General features: G+C 36.9%; 1 protein-coding gene across 1 annotated transcript in view; it reads left to right on the forward strand.

Moving 5' to 3' along the window:
- The first annotated feature begins 13172 nt into the window (after window positions 1-13172).
- Window positions 13173-20423, forward strand: part of LOC117380373 (sodium/potassium-transporting ATPase subunit alpha-1) — a 32081-nt gene continuing 24830 nt past the window's right edge. Inside the window, exons 1-3 of the mRNA XM_033977178.2 lie at window positions 13173-13415; window positions 13748-13861; window positions 19273-19332. Coding sequence (XP_033833069.1) covers window positions 13404-13415; window positions 13748-13861; window positions 19273-19332 — 186 coding nt within the window. The 5' untranslated portion in view covers window positions 13173-13403. The remainder of the gene's footprint in view (window positions 13416-13747; window positions 13862-19272; window positions 19333-20423) is intronic.

The following is a 20423-nucleotide window of genomic DNA, read 5'->3' on the forward strand; positions in this document are numbered from 1 at the left end:
CCAGGTTGAGTTGCAGGTCAGATCTGTGGAGAGCTGCTCACAGTAAGAGTGTATATTTTTCCAGGTAAAAATAAATGAATAAATAAATAATAATGATAATAATAATAATAATTCAATACATGGGTTGCCATACTGTGGAACATTCCAGGCAATTCAGTGACATCTCCATGGAGACAAGGAGGAAGAGCATGTCCCTTTAGAAAAGTTGCGTAGTGCACAATTAAGCGGACTTTATAATGCATTATTCAAGCTGTTTTTAATAGAAGGAATTTATATATTTTGTGCTGCTTTTTTGAATAAATGTGTGCCAATGCATGTTTTCTGAGCCTACAAATGGCACAGTTTCCAGCAGAAGGTGCAAGAACTGTCGCATTGGGTGAAGCAGGTCAAACCAGGCTAAAAACAATAGCTGTGAATAATGAAAAAATGGAAGTAGGAGACAGACTAAGGTCGCTTTCACACACACCTTTGGTCTGGACTTTCCTGTTTGGTCCAAAGCCCAGGTAAGAAACGCTCAAACAGCTAGTCCTTTTGGTCTGGTAAAAAGCGTTTGTCTCGGTCCGGAACCAAGGTCTGGTCCTGTGCAGTGTGAACGCAAAGGTTTGGACTTTGGACCAAATCCAGGAAGTGACGCGTTTGATCAGGCACAGACAAACACAAACATGAGGAAGACAGAGCTAAATGTGAGGGAAAAAAGAAGAGAGGAGCCTGCGGAGGTCATAAACTACAGTAAAGTCACGTTTTGTACCAGTTTGACACAGCCAAGAGCTGCACAGATCTCTGGGTTTCATCAAGTGTCAAATTAGCAAAGTTAGGCTTTGAAAATAACTGCAAACCACAAGAGAGCATTTTAGCAAGGTTAAAATGTGTGGACACTTTAAAGGTCCTATATTACACAAAATGGATTCTTTTTTAGCTTTAAGTCATGTTATAATGCTGTTACCTCCTCTAAAACAGACCTGGAGTTGTGTTTTGTTTCATTCACACGTTTGAGTAACACTTTATTATTAGTCTGTCTACATCTCCAAGCTCAAAATGCTCTGTTCCACCTTGTGATGTCATCTAGTTCAGAGAGAGTTCATTCCAGGGCTTAAATGATCCAAATGATTCTAGTGAAGGTGAATAGAGTTTAAAAACACAGTGGAGCACTTCCTGTATTACCACAAGACATCAGAGTGTTTTCCGCTTGAGAGAAAAACTCTGCCTAAATATAGACTGTTTGTGTGTTAAACAAGTGTGAATGAAACAAAACACACCTCCAGGTCTGTTTGTGATGAGAAAATGACATTATAACATAGATCTAAAGGTCATAAACTACAGTAAAATCACGTTTTGTTCCAGTTTGACACAGCCAAGAGCTGCAGAAACCTCTGGGTTTCATCAAGTGTCAAATTAGCAAAGTTAGGCTTCCAGACAAAACAACTGCACACCACTCTGCCAAAACACAGAGTGCTGCTTGATTGAGTCAAAGATAAGCCTTTTTTGACCTAGAATCATCAAATGCAGCCACAATCAGTGTCAGTTAAGTTGTTCTTCTACCCAAAGTCAGCAACTGAGAAATGCCCTCTTTACACAACCACAACAACAACCCATAGCTAATCTGCTAGCCGCAACGTTCCAAAGAGGAAGTGAGCATGGGTACGACTGAGTCCAAGTCACACTCTATTGAAAAACTGTCAGGTCCTCTCTCTGTAACTGCTGCTTTCAGACTTGTCATTTTGGTCTTAAAATGTTCATATTAATCCGCTGTGCATGATCCTGGGGTTTTTATTTTACTATTTTGTCTGTGTATCAAGATATAAACATTAATACCTGAGAAAGAACAGAACAGTATGGGTGATGTCACACTCTTTATACAGTCTAAGCCATAGACTGTATAACAATGTGAAAATGTGTTTGCAGGGGTGTCAAACACATTTTCACCAAGGGCCATATCAGCAAAATGGCTGCCCTCAAAGGACCAGATGTAAAATAAATCTATAAATCTCATATCTAAAATATGGCTGTGTAACTGTTTATCTCCTGATAAAATTACATTTTAAGACCATCATATCTTTTAATTTACCCACATAAGGGCCACATAAAATGATGTGGAGGGCCACATTTGGCCCACGGGCCTTGAGTTTGACACATGTCACAGCAGATATAAAATACATAAGTAATTCCATAACTGTTACTTAGCAACCATAATGTTAACAAGGGCCAAAATGTGTTTAAATTACACAAGAGTTGTACATTTTAGTGCCACAAAAAATATTCTTTGGCTTTTGCGTTATTTATGGCACGGCGAGCTATTTTATTCAGGTGGAAGGAAGGACGCTAACCCTCCTTCACACTCACAGTACTTACAGGATGTCATGTTCTGTCTATTGATTGTCATTCAAACAAAATATCAATGCATTTGAGAAGACATGGGGCCATTTCCTACAATTGTACCCAGCTCTTTAAAAAGAATAGACTACAGTGTAAATGCATGTGAATAAATACAGCAGCTGGTGTAAATATTTTACCTGTGCGGTGACAGGGTGGGTGGGTTTCTTATTTTTTGTGGGTTTTGTTTTACACTTTATTCTTTTTGTTTATTTTTTTAATTATTATTTTATTTTATTATTTATTTTATTGTATTATTTGTGTATATTTTCTACTCCTTTTCGGTTGTATTTGACCATTTGAAAGCAATAGACATATCTTGATTTTAAAAAATAATTAAAATACACAAGAGTTATGTTTAAACTCATAAAAATAGATTATAACAGCCTGCATTTTAATTTAGTATTCCATTTTTGGTATTCCATCAGAACACACTGCTACTTCTTGTATTTTTCCTATCAACTTTTCCCCACAAATTTCCACTTAACTGATATAAAACTCTGATAAATATTGACCTACTATCTCACCGAACCAAGTCAGAATTAGAAAAACATTAAAACCTGCCACATGCACTTTAAACATAATAAAACGCTATAATCTCACAGTGGTTCCAAAGAGCAGGACCGCTCTCTCTAAGCTAAACATTTACACACAGATGCTTTTTATAGACACTTGGAAGGTCACAAGCTGTCATGGTGGAAATAAATGATGTATGAATGGATCCTGTACGTATGACGGCGACTGCTGTGCTAACCGTTGGATCCTAGCACTGTTATTGTGTTTATTTGACATTTAATTAAACAAAAAATCCCCACTGAGAAAGAAAAATCAGCTGTTCAGGGAGTCCCAAAGCGGATCTGATACTGTGCGTATTTAAAGGGCCCGTGTTCCACCCTGTGATGTCATCATGTGGCAAAACAGGAAGTGATGCACCATGTTTTTAAACTCCATGCACCTTCGCTGGAATAATTTGAATAATTTGAACCCTGGAATTGCCAATCTCTACTGAACTAAAGGTAAAATGTAGCTGTTAACTTGAAAACTAGCACTTCAAGCTCCGTCTTGATGACATCACAAGGTGGAACAGAGCATTTTGAGCTTTGGAGATGTAGACAGGTTAATAATAAAATCCATTCTGTGTAATATGGAAACTTTAAAGGTAAAAACTGCAAAACCATGGGCAAAACATGCAAACTCCATCTTATTCAGTTAGTATTCCTGCTTGTTTATCTTGAATTTCGTTGTGATGAGAACCATAAGAAATCAACTACCAGGGACAGATATTTTTATCCAATCATTGACGCTGATGAATGAGACCCATGCGGAAACAAGTGCAGGTGACATTAAGACGGTAAGATAAAGGATTAAGTAGATGAGACCCTTTAAAGCAGACATATTGTGCTTGTGTCTGCTGTTTATAATCTATGACACCCATGGATCATTACGTTATAATTTGTACATTTGTAATCGCTATATTCATCGAAAACGACTCAGCTGCTCTGCCCAACCACGCTAGACATCAGGGTTTTTTTTTTTCTTCATTTGTCTAAAATGGCTATTTAAATGTTGGTGCAATTTCATAAAAACACAAACATTTTGAATGGTTTTATTATTTACACATTTCTTCAAACTAGTATAAGACAAAACCACAGACTGTATATATAAATGGACATAGCTAACCTGCTAGCCGCCACGTTCCAAATAGGAAGTGAGCATGAGTACCATTGATTCTGACTTCAATTCACTTTACATTGAAAAATTGTTGATAAAATTGTTAATATTAACCCGCTCTACATGATCCTGGTGTTTTGATTTAGCTATTTTGTCCGTAAATCAAGATATGAACATTAATAACGGACAAATCTGAAGTGTGCTTTCCCCGAGGTCAATCTCCGTAGCGTTAGCAACAGGTTTGCTCCGTGCTAAACAAGCGGTGAAGGTGGAAAGGGTCGTTACCTTCAACAGCCTGGCTCTGGATTGACTCTTTGGTTGCTATGATACTCGCGATCAGGTCCAAATTCGCCCCTATAACTTCTAACTTCGATGCGCTTCGTTTGACTAGAGCTGAACGCTATGGATGTCGTCACACTCACTTAGTCCAACAAAAAAAAGTATCCTATTACAACCTTTGTGAACAAGACAGTTAGTTTTGAATGAAATGTTTAATGCGATGTACCCGTCTTGTATGGCATTCATTCTAAACCTCATCTTTTATTTCTCAGAGCCTATTCTAATCATGTATTTACGGTATAATTGTGTATTTTGTAAACACGGCTAACCAGTCCTTCCATTCATCCTGTGACGTTTCAAAGGTCTCATGCTACGCTAGCTGCTGCCGTACTGTTTACCTAATCGCAGTGACAGTGTTTGGGGATAAACAAGAGCCGATTTCACCGTAATTATGGGGGAGCTGGGATTGTCATAGGCTAACATGCAAAGCCGCGTGGGAGCTAGCTTACCCATCCGCCGACACAGACAGGGCTAAAAGGTGTGGTCAGTGATCGAGGGTATAGGAAGAGGGCACCACCACGAGATAAAAACTATAGGAGCTAATATATGTGAGCGAATCATAAGGCAACAGTCAGCCTCAGAACTTCTCTTCAAAGCAGGCAAAAATAAGAAACATTTTTAATTTATGGATGCAAAGAGACATCTCAGTCTGGGTTAGAACCAAAGACTGTATATATAAATGGACATAGCTAACCTGCTAGCCCATGTTCCAAATACGAAGTGATCATGGGCGCACTCCAATTCTCTTTACATTGAAAAATTGTCACCTCTTTCTGTAATCGCTGCAGTGATACTCGACATTTTGGTCTTAAAATGTTCGTATTAACCCGCTCTACATGATCCTGCTGTTTTTATTTTGGTATCGTGTCTGTAATTCAAGATATGAACATCAGTAACAGACGAATCAGGCGCCTTCTTTCCCCGAGGTCGCTTCCACCGGCGTTAGCAACAGGTTTGATTGACAGCGTTGCTAAGTAACCGCTCTGTGCTAAACCAGTGGTGCAGGCGGAAAATTGGTGTTACCTTCATCAGCCTCGCTCTGGATTGGCTCTTTGGTTGCCATGATACTCGCGGTCAAAATTCAAAATATGAAACTCGGCTCCAAATCCTCGACGAGCTTCATCTGACTGGAAATGAACGCTATGGTTGACGTCACACTCACTTAGTCCACTTATTTATACATGGTTGGATTTATATATGGTTGGAACTCTTCTGAGAAAAGCTGTTTGAGAGTAAAAACACTGAATTAAAAGAACAATATTTACCAAACCTAAGGGGGAAAGGGGATTAGAACTTCTGGACTTCACGGTATTTAATCAAAACTTTAAAAATAAATGGGTTAAACAATGCATTACCAATCCCGATTCTCTATGGTACTTCATCTCCAATGTTTTCGAGAATATTTTGAGGTGTAATTATTGTGTTGGCAAATGATATTGTTAAATTTTCTATTAACTTGCATTACTAGGCTGGAAAATTTGCCACAAAAATAAATGCATGATCTGGAACAATGAATGCAATACTAAAAGAAATAAATTGCTTTACTTGTCAACATGGATAGAATAATTTTTCTACCTTTATAACAATCAATCATTTCCCATTGTCATCAAATCTATACCTAATGGCATTTTACAATTAATGGAAGCACAGAGGAAAATGGCAACTACTGTAAACACAAAACTCCTTTTAAATGGGATTAACATAAATAGTAAAAAACAGCACTAACAAACACATCCATAGCTGTATTCAAAACCTAAATAAATAAAAACCTTTTGCCCTGCACCATTGGTTTAGTAGGGAGTGGACACATAGCAACGCTGTCAATCAAACCTGTTGCTAACGCTAGTGGGAGTGACCTCTGAGAAAGATGGCCTGATTTGTCTGTTATTAATGTTCATATCTTGAGTTATGGACACAATAGTGAAAGAAAAACATCAGGATCATGTAGAGGGAGTCAATATGAACATTTTAATAACAAAATGATGAGCCTGACAGCAGCAATTACAGAGAGAGAGGCGACAGTTTTTCAATAGAAAGTGAATTAGAGCCAGAGTCGACTGAGCTGGGAGCCAAGATATGAACATTAATAACTATCAAATCAGGCACCTTCTTTCCCCAAGGTTGCTCCTGCTAGCATCAGAAACAGGTTTGATTGACAGCGTTGCTAAGCGCCTGCTTATTAGCCCGCGCTACAGGTTATGATCCTGTTTTGTTTTTTTTGTTTTTTTTCATTTTGCTATTGTATCCGCAAATCAAGATATGAACATCAATAACAGACAAATCAGGTGCACTCTTTCCCCGAGATCACTCCCGCTAGCGTTAGCAACAAGTTTGATTGACAGCGTTGCCAAGCGCCTGCTCCCTGCTAAACAAGCATTACCTTCAACAACCTCGCTCTGGATTGGCTCTTTGGTTGCTATGATACTCGGAGTTCCAAAAATGGAAGTCAGCTCAATGTTCGCTCCTGCAACTGTTAGCCTCGATCAGCTTCATTTGACTGGAGCCGAACGCTATGAGTAACGTCACAGTCTATGGTTGGAACGCAGCGGCTAGCATGTTAGCTATGTCCATTTATATATACAGTCTATGAGCATAACTGACAATTGCAATGATTTTGAGTCACAATTAAAATACTGTTTAATAAAAGACCTGACATGAACTCATACTATTACTGCTCTTTTTTTTATTGACTGAAATGTTACACACTAGAGCTTTAAATGACTCAATATTAAATAAAATGTTTTAATATCATCTCACAAGCTATTTTATAACTGTTGCAGCTGAAAGTAGAAAGTGTTGTAATTCCGACGGTCCCTGAAGGCCCCTCGCACTTGTCTGTCTGTTATCTGTTAAATCAGCTCTCATCGTTCCTCCAATTAGTTTCATTCCCTCGAACACAACTGGAACTAATTCAACTGAACAGATTACAAGCAGCGCATTTGTAAAAGAGCTTTAGGCTGCGTTGGGTTCACAAGGGTCTAAAACTGAGCTGGAGGACAGGTCAGAATTCTGTGGTGGAATTTATTGTTTCAGATTGCAAATTTGGTGACCTGGTTTATGTCTGTAATTACTGGGCCTATCCACATGAAACAAAAACTGGTTCAACGTCTTAATGTGTTTGAATCGTGACACATGTTGGTATAATTAGATTAGGCCTACGATATTCGGAAATAAGAAAACAGTCATTAACCCATTTAAAGCCACTGGTCTCAACTGTGAACACAAAAAAAACCCTGTATTTTTTTAAGCTCTAAATGTGTTACTTTTTATATTTTCAAAGTATTGTTTATATTTTCTGAAAGAATAAAGGGTTACAATGAAATGTGTGCACTATATGTTTAATGTAAATAATCACATGACCAGAGAGGGCTATGTACAAGTTACACATTGAGGAGAAGGGAATTCTACCAAATTAAAGGGTAGTAAAGTTATCCAATTTTAACCCAGGACTATGATTTTTGGCACAAATCGTCTTATGGATCTCTAGTAATGATAAATAAATTTGCAATTACTCCACTTAATTTTGGTCACTTTATGTTTGTGGTAATTGTGGCGATAGAGCTTTGTACCATAACATAGGGCTGTATATACAGGAGCACATACGTTTCTTTACATAATAAATGTGTTATGGTGAGCTCAACTTTTTGAATTGGACTATACCCACCCTAAGACATTCATGATGTGTTGGATGAAGGTGGAAGGCCTGGAACTAAGTAATTGTCCCAAAAAATGTTTTACTTGTGTTTCATTATTTCATTATTATTGATAGGCCTGATATAGACTGTGAGGTGGAGATGACCATCAGGTTGTTGAATCCACCATACTGACCTGGTGAAGTCAGGAGAGGACATTGACAGTCTCCACCACCCCACTCCTTTCTCCATTATCCCCGGTTATTGACAAGCGAAGGTCACCAAGCTGCTACAGGGACATGTCTGAAGAACATCCAAGATGATGCAGCTGCATGAGAGACAAGCCTTAGGGGCATTCAAAGTCCTCTAGGACCTAAAGAGAGAAATGTGAAGAACAACTTGAGTCCTTTGGGACAAGTCTGAGGAACATCAAAGGTCCTCTAGCAGCTAAAGAAACACATCTGAGGAATATCAAAGGTTATCCAAACAGGCACTGTTCTGACCAACTCTAATACTCACTTTTTCATTTCGACACTTTTGAGAGAAAATAATCCTTGATCATTTACCACAAATGGCACATGAATTTCATCATTTCATCTTTGGGAGAAGGAGCTGTACCTGATTTGTACTCTCTTTAAAAGTGAAAACAGAACTATGTAGTTCATTTTAAACTATTTGCAGTGGTCCACAGTTATTCCTTATTCACCTTATGCATTCTGAGCATCCTAATGTTCACTGTGATGAGTTTATAATCACTTTTAACTCTGACAGACCAGAGCAGAGCGTTATCTTCATAGTAATGCTAACAACAACTACCACGATAACAATTTTCTGATTATTGGTTGATAAAATGACATATATAAAATTGTACTATCCACATGAAGTTTAATATTCACTAAGAGGATTTATTTTTATTTTTTTTTACCTATATCCCTTAATGCTCATTTTTTCATGTTTGGAATTCTACCATTTTATTTTTGCACAATGTACAATGCATATTTATTTATTCATTTATTTATTTATTTTGTGCTTAAGTCAAGAAGAAGTAAACAGCAATTAGATGTTACAGTTTAACCATTTTTTTGGCAATTTTTATTAGTTTTTATTTATTTTTTATAGTAACTTACCCCCTATTCTAGTCAACTAACTTTCTCAGTCATATATTTTTATTCAAACTTCAAACAGTGCCAAATAAATAAGTAATTTTTATACCAACCCAAATTAGCATGAAGTTAAAATATATTTGTGCTAGCCTGCTTACAGTAGCTTTAGCCCTCACTCTCATTTAGTCTCACTCCATACCCCTCTGCTTCCTGCCCCTGCACCGTCTACTCACTGTAAACAGCCCAAAGTTTACTACAAAAACATTTAACTACTCCCTCATTGTAGCACCGGCTTGCAAGGACGCACCCTCCTGTCCCTTCCTCCTCCCTCTCCTCCTCCTCTCTTCTCCTCCCTTCCTCCTCTTCACCTTCCGGCTTGGGTGTACCTATCCTAACTTTACAGTACATATGACAGGTTTTCATGTTTTTCTAATTCTGATTTGGTTTGGTAGGATAGTATTTGTGGTCAATATTTATCATAGTTTTACATCAGTTAAGTGGAAGCTTTTGGAGCGAAAAGTTTAAGGAAAAGTACAAAAATACAGGAAGTGGCAGTGAGTTCTAAGACAGAATACCTATACCTTTGTCATCAACACGGACAATTCTATCTAAAATGCAGAGCTATTAAACAAAATCGTAATTTTATTGGTCTAATCGTAACTGTTGTGTAATTTAGGCAAGATTTGGCCCATGTTTACATTATGGTTGCTAGGTAACAGTTACGCAATTACATTCATTCATATCCATAGACTGTACAAAGAAGTGGACTAAGTGAATGTGACGTTACTCATTGTTCGGCTCCAGTCAAATGAAGACAATCGAGGCTAGCGGTTATAGCGGCAAATCTAGAGCCAAGTTCCATATTAGCAACGCTGTCAATCAAACCTGTTGCTAACTCTAGCGGCAACAACCTCGGGGAAAGAAAGCGCCTGATTTGTTTCGTATTAATGTTCATATTTTGAGACACAAAAACAAAATAAAAATACCACGATGTAGAGAGGGTAAATACGAACATTTTAAGACCAAAATGGCAGGTTGCATGCAGGTTAGCTAGGTCCATTTATATATACAGTCTATAGTCATATCTGTTGCCAGCGTCCAACCAGGAATTGTTTTATTGAAATGAGTAGTCCTGCACTTTAAGGTCATAAACTCCCTTTGATTCTGCTAATCTATCAAATTTAACTGAGCGATTTATTGCATTTTGAAGAATGGGTCAAAAAGGCATTGGGACGGAAATTTACATAGACTTTTACTGAGTGAGCTCCAGGGCTGGGTGGTGTGTTCAAGGACACTGGTTCATTTCAAAAGCACTGGATCATTCATTAAGACTGTCTTGGTTAATCTTTATAGTTTTACGCAGGATCGGTCAAGTGGCTCTTAAAATAAAGCCAGTGTAGTTTTGGAGATTAACAAAATTATGAATGAAATTTGGCCATGTTTTTATATTTTATCGGAGTGATTTAGCTAATATTAAAGATCCTGTATTACGCTGAGTTGAGCTTAAATGTTAAAATATTGTTTCTTCATCCAAAACATGCCTGGAGTTGTATTTTGTTTCATTCACATGGCTCAAATGCTCTATAGCTCCTTGTGATGTCATTGGGTGATGATCCAATTATGATTTTTTAAAAGTCCGTTCACCTTTAGCAGACTCTTTCTTATCATGTCAAGGCTCCAATTACCTTCAGTAAGATGGGTCTACATTTTTAAGATAGCTACTAATGTTTTTGACCTCATTTGACCTGCTTTATTCCTTAAAGAGCGGGTATTATGCAAAATCGACTTTTAATAACTCATGATTCATAGTGGAGGAGCTTTAATCTCATCGAGTCTCTGTGTAATCAGTCTATTGAGCATTTATTTAACAGCGAAACTAGTTCTATAGCCACAACTCAGCGTGCAAAATTGGAACTAAACACAGACTAAAAACAGAATTAAACCTGAACCAGACCAGGACCAAAACAGGACCAAACTAAGTCTACATACAGACCAAAAAGGAGACAGCATTAACGCATTTGAACACTTTAAATCACGATATTCATCTAAAACGACTTAATAAAAGAAACAACTGATGGGAGCTGACGTCGCTGTAAACGTCATGACAACAAACAGACGGTACGTGACGCTGGCGAATCCTACACGTATCACCGATTAAGAAAATAAAATTGGAAAAGGAAGTAGGTACGTTGGGCAAAGGCGACTACAGAAGAATAAACATACTCAAACATGCACGAATCACTCTAAATACAACTTTGAGAGGGTAAATGAGAAGGAAACAGCTACTTTTAATATGTTTATAAGCTTTATAAAGTTAATTTTGCATAATAGGCCCACTGTAAATACTTTCAGGACACAGTGACCTTGAAAGTATTTGTTTTTTCTCCTCCTTACATTCCACATGTTATGACTCCAGACTTGTTTCATTGCTGCCTATGGGGTTAAAACAACGTTCTTTTAGCATTAGAGTTGAAGAATTCCTCGTCTCATTCACTCAAAGCAGACTTTCACCTCCCGGGTTAGCCCTTATCACTCTCTCTCTGACGTCGGGGCTATCTCGCCTATTGCGGTTCATCTTTTGTTTGTACTGTATACTTAGCGCTGAGAGAGACAGTAGGCTAAGCTAATGCTGAGCTAGGTTTGAAGGACATTTGACTTTACCGCCTACGCTACGAGAGACATGAGGTGAAATGACTGGAGTTCAAAATGTTAATGTTGGTTTGGCTCATTTTTGACATTTTTGACCTTTTAAGTCTTTAGTACTTTTTAGTTGGAAAAACCACAAAAAACAAACTACAGCTATGCAGAAACCAAGCATATGCTACTGGCTGAGAAAACTGCACTTATTGAAGATGCACTATGTCACTTTTCTTTTGGAGAGTTTGCCAACTGCTTGTCTCCATGGAGATGTTCCACAGTATGGCATTAGTCCTTAATATCTTTCATTTGTTTAATTACCAGTGTTTTTATGGCAACAGCTACATTGGAAATCATGCATTCTTATTCTTTTCATAGATGTAATGCAATACTGTGTAACTTTCCAATTAAAGTAATAACATCTCCATGGAAATGAGTAGGCTAGGTGTCACAGTGCATCTGTATTCAACAGTAAAAAAAATACAAATAAATCTTAATAGACTAGTTGATAATTTGGCTAGAACAAAATACATTCTAACTCCCTTAAAAAAAATATCTTAGAACAAGTACAAACATTTAGACCTACAAACTTGTAATTGCAAAATAGTTAAAACAACTCAAATCAACTTTTTAAAAACATAATATATTATTATTATTATTTTATTTATTTATTTTTTTTCATTTTTATTTCTACTCATTGGATATAGCCTATTACATTTTTTTTTTTTACATTGCATTGTATTATTTTTGTTTTTATTATTTATGCATTTATTTATTTATTTTTATTTCAACTCATTGGATATAGCCTATTACATTTTTTGCATTGCATTGTATTATTTATTTATTTATGCATTTAGTTATTTATTTATATTTCAACTCATTGGATGTAGCCTATTACATTTTTTGCATTGTATTATTATTATTATTATTATTATTATTATTATTATTATTATTATTATTATTATTATTATTATTATTTATTAATTTATTATTATTAATTTATGTATTAATTTATTTTTATTTATTATGATTGATTGATTTATATATATTACAACTCATTGGATATCACCTATTACATTTTACATTACATTTTTTGCATCTCAACAATTCCACTACTGAAGCTTCAACTTTTTTGAAAACTTACTTCAGAGAACAAAACCAGGAAGTTGTAAAAAAAAAAAAAAAAAACAAATCATGCCTCCCCTTTCTTGCACTTCCCGCCTCGTCTTCTTCCTCCTCCCCCTGTTCCCACCCACTCACACTCTGGACCCCTCTCGGTCCTAAAAAATAAAACACCCACCCCCCAAAAAAACCCCTGCCTCACCTGTCTAACACTTTCACCTTCTTCTTCTCAACCACACACAGTCTTCCACCCCCTCCTTCTTCCCATCCACGCTCCTCCCTTTTTGGGGCAGGTACCGGGTTGTGGTGGTGGTGATGGTGGGGGAAGGTCTCGGGTATAAAGGTATGGAAATGCAAGGCAAACTACCATTCTCTGAAGAGAGGGGAGGGCGGGAGACATACGCACACAGGGCAGGAAAGAGAGAGAGAGTGAGAGAAAGAGAGTGAGAGAGAGAAAGGAGGAGGAGTAGGAAAAAAGTTGCAATTTGAACACAATTGGAGTGACTGTTCGTGGACCTTCATTGCAAACATGGGGCTGGGAGTAAGTACTATGTGGCTAGCTTGTCACATGTTTTGACCTAGTTTGTCTTAAAACTTTGTAATTGATCAGTTCTGGCTGCTTATGATCACCTCAATCACTAACTTTTACTTTCGAAAGTTGTTTTAAGGTTACATTCTTAACCTTGCTAGCTTCATCTTGCTCAAATGTGCTAAAGGACATCCAAAAGTGTTAACATCTACTCTAAAAAGTATTTGGTTTAGCTTTATTTTCTTTCCAGCTCAAGGAGGAAGTCTGTTGGCGCTTTTTTTCTACTTCCACATGTGCGGAAGACTAGCATGTGGCTAATTTTGTCCACTTTTCTGTCTTGACAGAGAGGGAAAGATGAATACCAGCTGGCGGCCACATCCGAGAAGCCGAAGGGCAAAAAGGCCAAAAAGGCTAAGGAGAAGAAAGACATGGATGACCTCAAGAAAGAAGTGGATTTGGTGAGTAGATTTCATAAAAACAGCTGGGTTTAAGCCAGTGGGGACGGATCAGGCAGGGAGCTAGCTTAATACTCACATGTTAACTTGTTTTTTCAATGGATTTCTTTGCTTTCTGTGCTGTAGCGTAGCTCATTCACTATCAGCAGAAGTTAAGTTTACTACAAAACACTGCTAAGGACTGCTACTACCCCCACTGGTGTGCTAGCTAGCAAGGACATCCCCCTCCTCTTCACACTACTACAACTACTACAACTACTACTACTGCTACTACAACAACTTCTCACCTTTAAAAACTTCAAGAACAACTTTTAACAATACAATTCGTCATAACTTTACTTACCACATTCAAAACCAGCTTTAAAAACTAGCAAACAGTTAGAAAAACAAGATTTAAAACTCACTTTGTTTGAGTTAAGCCGGATCATGTGTTCAACAGTTGCTTTAGCTAACACACTGCCTTGTAAATCATTGTGTTAGCCGCATTGCATTGCTTCATAGTTAATGACAGTGGAATAGAGGCTACACTAAGCTAGCATTAGGGATGATACAGTCAGAGCTCAGACTAGAAAACCACTCATTTGACCTCACATGCGGTCATGTGTTTTGCTAGCAAGATTAACTGATCGCAAATCTCCAAAACTAATTCCGTTGTTAATATATTGCTCTCTTAACGTGACACAATGCTAACCCTGTAGTCTTGTATTAGTTTAACAGTTTTCAGATTTCGGTCTCGTACGCTAAAATTGCACGTTAATTTGAAATCCAACACGGCAACACTTCTAAAAAAAAGCGGTTAGCTTTCCCAAATGCTCAAACGAGATGCTGCTGTGTGTCTAAGATGAAGTCACGTTATTACAGCGTACATAGCTATACTTATACCTACGTGTTTGGTGTTTTTATGGTTTCGTTGGGTAATCTATAGCCTACCTAAGAGTGTCTGGGTTTACTCAAAAGCTGTTGAAATATTTGCAAAGTTTCTTGGTGGAGAGGAAGTTTGCGTAGTCTGTCAAAGTTGGTTATGGATGTTGAAGAGGAACAGTGTGGTTTTTTCCGCTGTTGTCAGCTTTTTCTCAAACAGAATCTGCAGCTACGATTAAGGTCACGTTCCAAGGTCGAATGGCTAAGGATTTCAAAAGTTGTTGGCAGTATATAGTGAATGCACAATTTTTTTTAAGTAGTTTTGATTCATCTTTATAACTGGTTTCAATGTGTAAGGAAAATATATCGAAAGCAGTCAAAATGTCCTTGATTAAGTTTGGCAAAATCAAGCTAACCTCATCAACGCAACTCAAGATTTGACGTTTCTTTTTGCGGAAGCTACAACAAGTATAATATAATTCCCGTGGGTAAATATTCATTCATATTATTTATACGCGTGTCCAACTAATTTAGCCGTGTCTTAAAAAGCCAAAGGAATCCCATTGTTTTTGGAGGACAGTGAAGTAGCCGTGGCAAGGTCGTAGGACTAAAAGACAGGCCTCGTCACAAGACTGTAATCAACCTGCTGGAAAACTAATTGCATCATTACCGTAGCTAAACAAAGCCTTGTGGTTTTGTCTATTTGAAAACGCCCCAAATTAATCCCAGAATGCCATATTTTACACATGTTCGCTACAAAACATATTAGTATCTCACCTTGGATTAAATTATTGTATGGTTTTATGATATGGTTAGTTGCATTTACTTAATTTAACTTGATATTTCGGAATAGTTCAAATCAATGTACTTGTTTTGACCAATCATGTGTAGAAATGGACTGAAATACAAAGTAAGAAATCTATTGATGATCTAGGTCCAACAAATAAACCAATCCAAATGAGTCAAAAGAGTGAGTTACATTTTGATTTGGAACTAATCTAGACTTTCATTTTTGCAGTGTTGTAGTAACTTCACTTCAATGTCAAACCAGAGGTCGTAGTACTGCGGGTTAATAGGTAATAAAAGGCATATGTGAGTGAATATTACCCCGGCATACATCGTAACATGGAGTCAAAGTCCCGTCTTCTGCCCGTGGATGTATTAATGATTACTGCAGAGTAACTTCACCGGCGGATTTCAAAGTACTGCCTCTGACATTCAAGGACACTTCAATGACTTCAAGGTCTCTGTGCCCTTGTATGGGACCAAGGTCGTAGAGGACGGGTATACTCCGTTATACTTCAACATCCAACCAAATATCTATAAAAGAAGAAGTTACATTTACTTGATTTTTTTTTTTTAGTAGCTTTGACTGAACAAAATTAGAGATATATTATCAAATTTAATAATGTTTGCAGGTATAGTGCCTTATACTCCCTTAGAAAAAAACAAAAATCCAACTTTAGATTTCAATGACTTCAAGTTCTCTATGACCTTGTATAGGACCATGGTTATAGAGGACAGGTACTGAGACTTATACACCTATAGAAAGAACCCAAAATCCAACCTTACATTGAAAAAAAATAATAAAAAATCTATAAAACAAGCTACATTTACTTGTTTTTAAGTAGCTTTGACTGAAAAAAATTGAAAAAATAAGGAGAATCTGCAAATTTAATAATGTTTGATAGGTATAGTGCCTTATATTCCTTTAAAAAGAACCCAAAATCCAACCTTACATTGCAAAAAGTGATATTTACTTATTTACTATTTTAAGCAGCTTTGATTGAAAAAATTGAAGAAAAAAAAAATCAGGAAATTGAATCATGTTTGATGAATATTTGATCTTTATTCAGATGGAGACTTTCATTTCTGTTGCTCCAAAATATGTCAACTTAAATGATGTAAACTGTTTACCATGTAATTATTTGAAATTGATCCATGTTCATTTATTAAAAAAATAAATAAAATAAAATAATTAAATAAATAATAATAATCCATTTACTTAAAGTCTATGTTTGTTTAGTTTTTTTGTCATATATTCAAATCAACACCAGATGTTTCTTTTTTTAAACTTTCTGCAGTGTACAACATGATTTACACCTCGATGTAACACACAACAGACAGGATTCTCTTCGCGTTGCACATGTCGTTCCAAACTGTATCATGAGATATTGAAAATCAATGGCAGGATAGTGACAGAGGCTTGAGCGGACGCTATGAAACCGCCACGTTAATGATTATTGCACCATTATACAATAGCTCCTGGCCTCAAAGTCCATTTTAAAACAATCCACAATGTTCCCATAGCAACTCCAAGCAGCTGGTGATTCAATCTAATGTGACAAGATGAGCAGATACGGCCAAATATAGACCCTGACGATTTGGAAGGTCCATACGTGACCTCTGTACCGACGTTTCTCTGCAGGCATCCCACCAACTGCTGTCTGCTGGGGAGTGACGAGAAAGAACCAACTGGAAATACATACCACCAGTTTAGTTAGCATTGAGTGTTTTTGTTTCAAGTTGAGACATGGATTTGCACTTTTAAAAAATCCATCTGTAAAATAATAAAACAGGATTCTATTGTTTTACTCAACAAGTCTTAGATAGTTTTGGGGATTTTGTTTTAAATTGTAAATTCTGTTCATAGTGCGCTTTTGAACACATCCAAGAGGATTAATATTGAACAGAAGACAGAAATCTGAAATGTAAACTAGAAGAAGAATCTCATGCATTTCAGAACATGTTTGTAAAGGTTTAAGCTACAGGGTTTGCAGCTTTTACGCTGGATAAGACTCCATGGAGACACAGGGAGGGCATCTGACACACAGAGACATTTCAGAACATGTGTGCCAAGGCCTAAGCTACGGGATTGGCAGCTTTTGTACAATTTGCAAATTGTGACTATGAAACGCAAAATTGCTTTTAGATTTTGATTGGTGTTAATCTCACATTCTTATTTTTTTGCGTTGTTGTTAAAGACGTAGGTTGTACAGCATTGCAGCTGATCACATTTACTCTGGCATAACCTCCTTTGCCTATTCACCCTGTAGGCGTATTCAAAACACTGTGTAGGCTCGGCAAATGTTCATTTGAGCACTCCACATTTTTGCATCCTACATTAGATCCAGGGATGTTTTGCAAAATTGTGGGGGCCCTGGTTAAGGTTTAGTTTGGGGGCTTAAATTGTATTTGTTAAGATTCCAGTGGTAAAAATCTAAAACCATGGGATCATCTAAGAATGGAATGGATTCAACCTCACTAGCAAAATGTTAGCTTAAAGTAATTAGCAAAAATAAATAAAAAATTAATTAATTGTTATAAAGAATTACATCTCATTTTGTGTCAAATTTATATTAATCCCAACTGAAATTAGCTTAACTAGAAAATTGCTAATCATCCCTAAGGCTACGTGTTAAACCTTGAAGGGCCCCTTCTGTTTATACGAGACCCTTTGCATATTTCAAGTCTATTTATTACCTCAAACGCCACTGAAATGAAATCAATTTGTTACGGACCACTTGACCGGTATAGACCATTTTTATTTGACCTCCTCACTAGATTTGGCACGCTACGTTAGCAGGCTAATGGCTAATTGGTTCAGCTGCTAAAGAAGGGCCACTCCAAGAGGGACACACATAGTCAAAACACTGGCGTAGCTGTAGATGGAGATGGATGGGGAGGGACTGTTTGCTCAATGTAAACACTCATGCTATGCTAGGTTTGCTATTGCGCTAATGCCACTCCTGCCTCGGTATGGTTAGCTGCCTATTTGTAATCATTTGAATGTGGCAATAAACTACAAAAATCAACATATTACTTACATTTTGTACCTAATAATTTTGGCATATCAGATTTAATTTTGATTTTAATGATTATGTTTTCAGGTATGTTTGCTAGCTTTACATTAAAGGTCCGATATGATGCAAAATTGACCCTTGAGAGCTTTACGCCAAATTATAATGCTGTTATCTCATCAAAAACATACCTAGAGTTGTGTTTTGTTTCATCCATCAGTGTTTGAGTAATCCTGAGTTATTAGTCTGTCTACATCTCCAAAGCTCAAAATGCTCTGTTCCACCTTGTGACGTCATCAAGAGGGAGCTTTAAAATGAGTTTTGACTAGTTTTTACTAACTGAACTCAGTGTTACTTGGCTACAAAACCAAATATATCTTTTGGATTGGAAAAAAAAATCCTCAAAATGTTGCATATATTTTTACTTAGCCTTGAATTAGCGTACAAAGGCATTAGCATACCATATATTCCAGTGACATAGAGTTTTACAGTTGAAATAAGAAAATCCACCATTGAAACTGCTCAGAATGACACTGAACCTACATATTTAGCTTTAGTAAATGCATAAAACTAACTCATAACTACTCAAGATAAACAGTTTGGTTCAAGCCATTTGTTACTAAGTCCTGACATTTATTTTTACAGCGTAGCCCTGGTTGTCTTCTTATTTCACATTTAGCGCTCCCTGTCATTGGTTAAAAATAACTCATTGCTTGGAATCACTGACTCATAATGTTTTTCGCTTTCTTTTAGGATGACCACAAGTTAACCCTCGACGAACTGCACAGAAAGTATGGAACTGATCTAACCAGGGTAAGTGGATCGGCGAGGTGGCACGTCATGTTATATCTCTATAAAAATGTGAATTGTTTTGTTTTTATACAGGTTTAACCTCAAATAGCATAGCATTAGTTAGCATAAACATTTGAACCTGCTGAAAAACTAAAGGGCAGTGTCTTGAAAATGTTTGGTCATAATTACTCCCCATACTTTCCACTCCCCCTGATGAAAACTCCCGTTCTCTCTCCACTTATCCTCAGCCATCTGATCCTTCTAGTTTACACCAAAACAATGGCCCCATTCATGGCCAAACACTGCTTGTATTGACGCTACAAACAAGGAGAAGGAAAAAAAACCTAAGGAAGTACAGTCATGACCTTGTAACAGTACGAGATGTGCTTTGACGTCTGTAAGAAGGAGTGAACTCTATCCTATATTACGTAAAATTTACTCTTGTGAGCTTTAAGCTGTGTTAAGTCGTTACCTCCTCAAAAACATACCTGGAGTTGCGTTTTGTTTCATTCAAACATGTTGAGTAACCCTGCATTATTAGTCTGTCTACATCTCCAATGCTCAAAATGCTCTGTTCTACCTTATGATGTCATCAAGAGGTAGCTTTAAAGTTAACAGCTACGTTTTATCGTTTGTTTAGTAAAGATTGGCAATTCCAGGGCTGAAATGACCAAAATGATTCTAGCGAAGGTGTATGAAGTTTCAAAGCACAGTAGAGCACTTCCTGGATTACCACATGATGACATCACAAGGTGGAATGGAGTGTTTTCAGTTTGAGAGAAGAACACAACCTAAACATGCAGGGTTTGTGTGTTTAAACATGTGTGAATGAAACAAAACACAACTCCAGGTCTGTTTTTGATGAAACAAGATTATAACACAGATCAGAACATCAAGTAATATGGGCCCTTTAAAGGTCCTATATTTTGCAAACTACTACTAACTTTTTAGCTGTGTCAAAATCATAAAAAACTTTTGAACTCTTCTGAGTGAGACAGTGTAAATGTGCAGAATTACTAAAATATACATGGAGAAAACTTTACATAACCCATTTTTGTTTGGGAACTACATTATTACACATCAAAAAGTTTATTTAGCATTGCCTTTATAGG

Source organism: Periophthalmus magnuspinnatus, chromosome 2 (genome assembly GCF_009829125.3).
Source record: "Periophthalmus magnuspinnatus isolate fPerMag1 chromosome 2, fPerMag1.2.pri, whole genome shotgun sequence".
In the NCBI taxonomy this organism is placed as follows: Eukaryota; Metazoa; Chordata; class Actinopteri; order Gobiiformes; family Gobiidae; genus Periophthalmus; species Periophthalmus magnuspinnatus.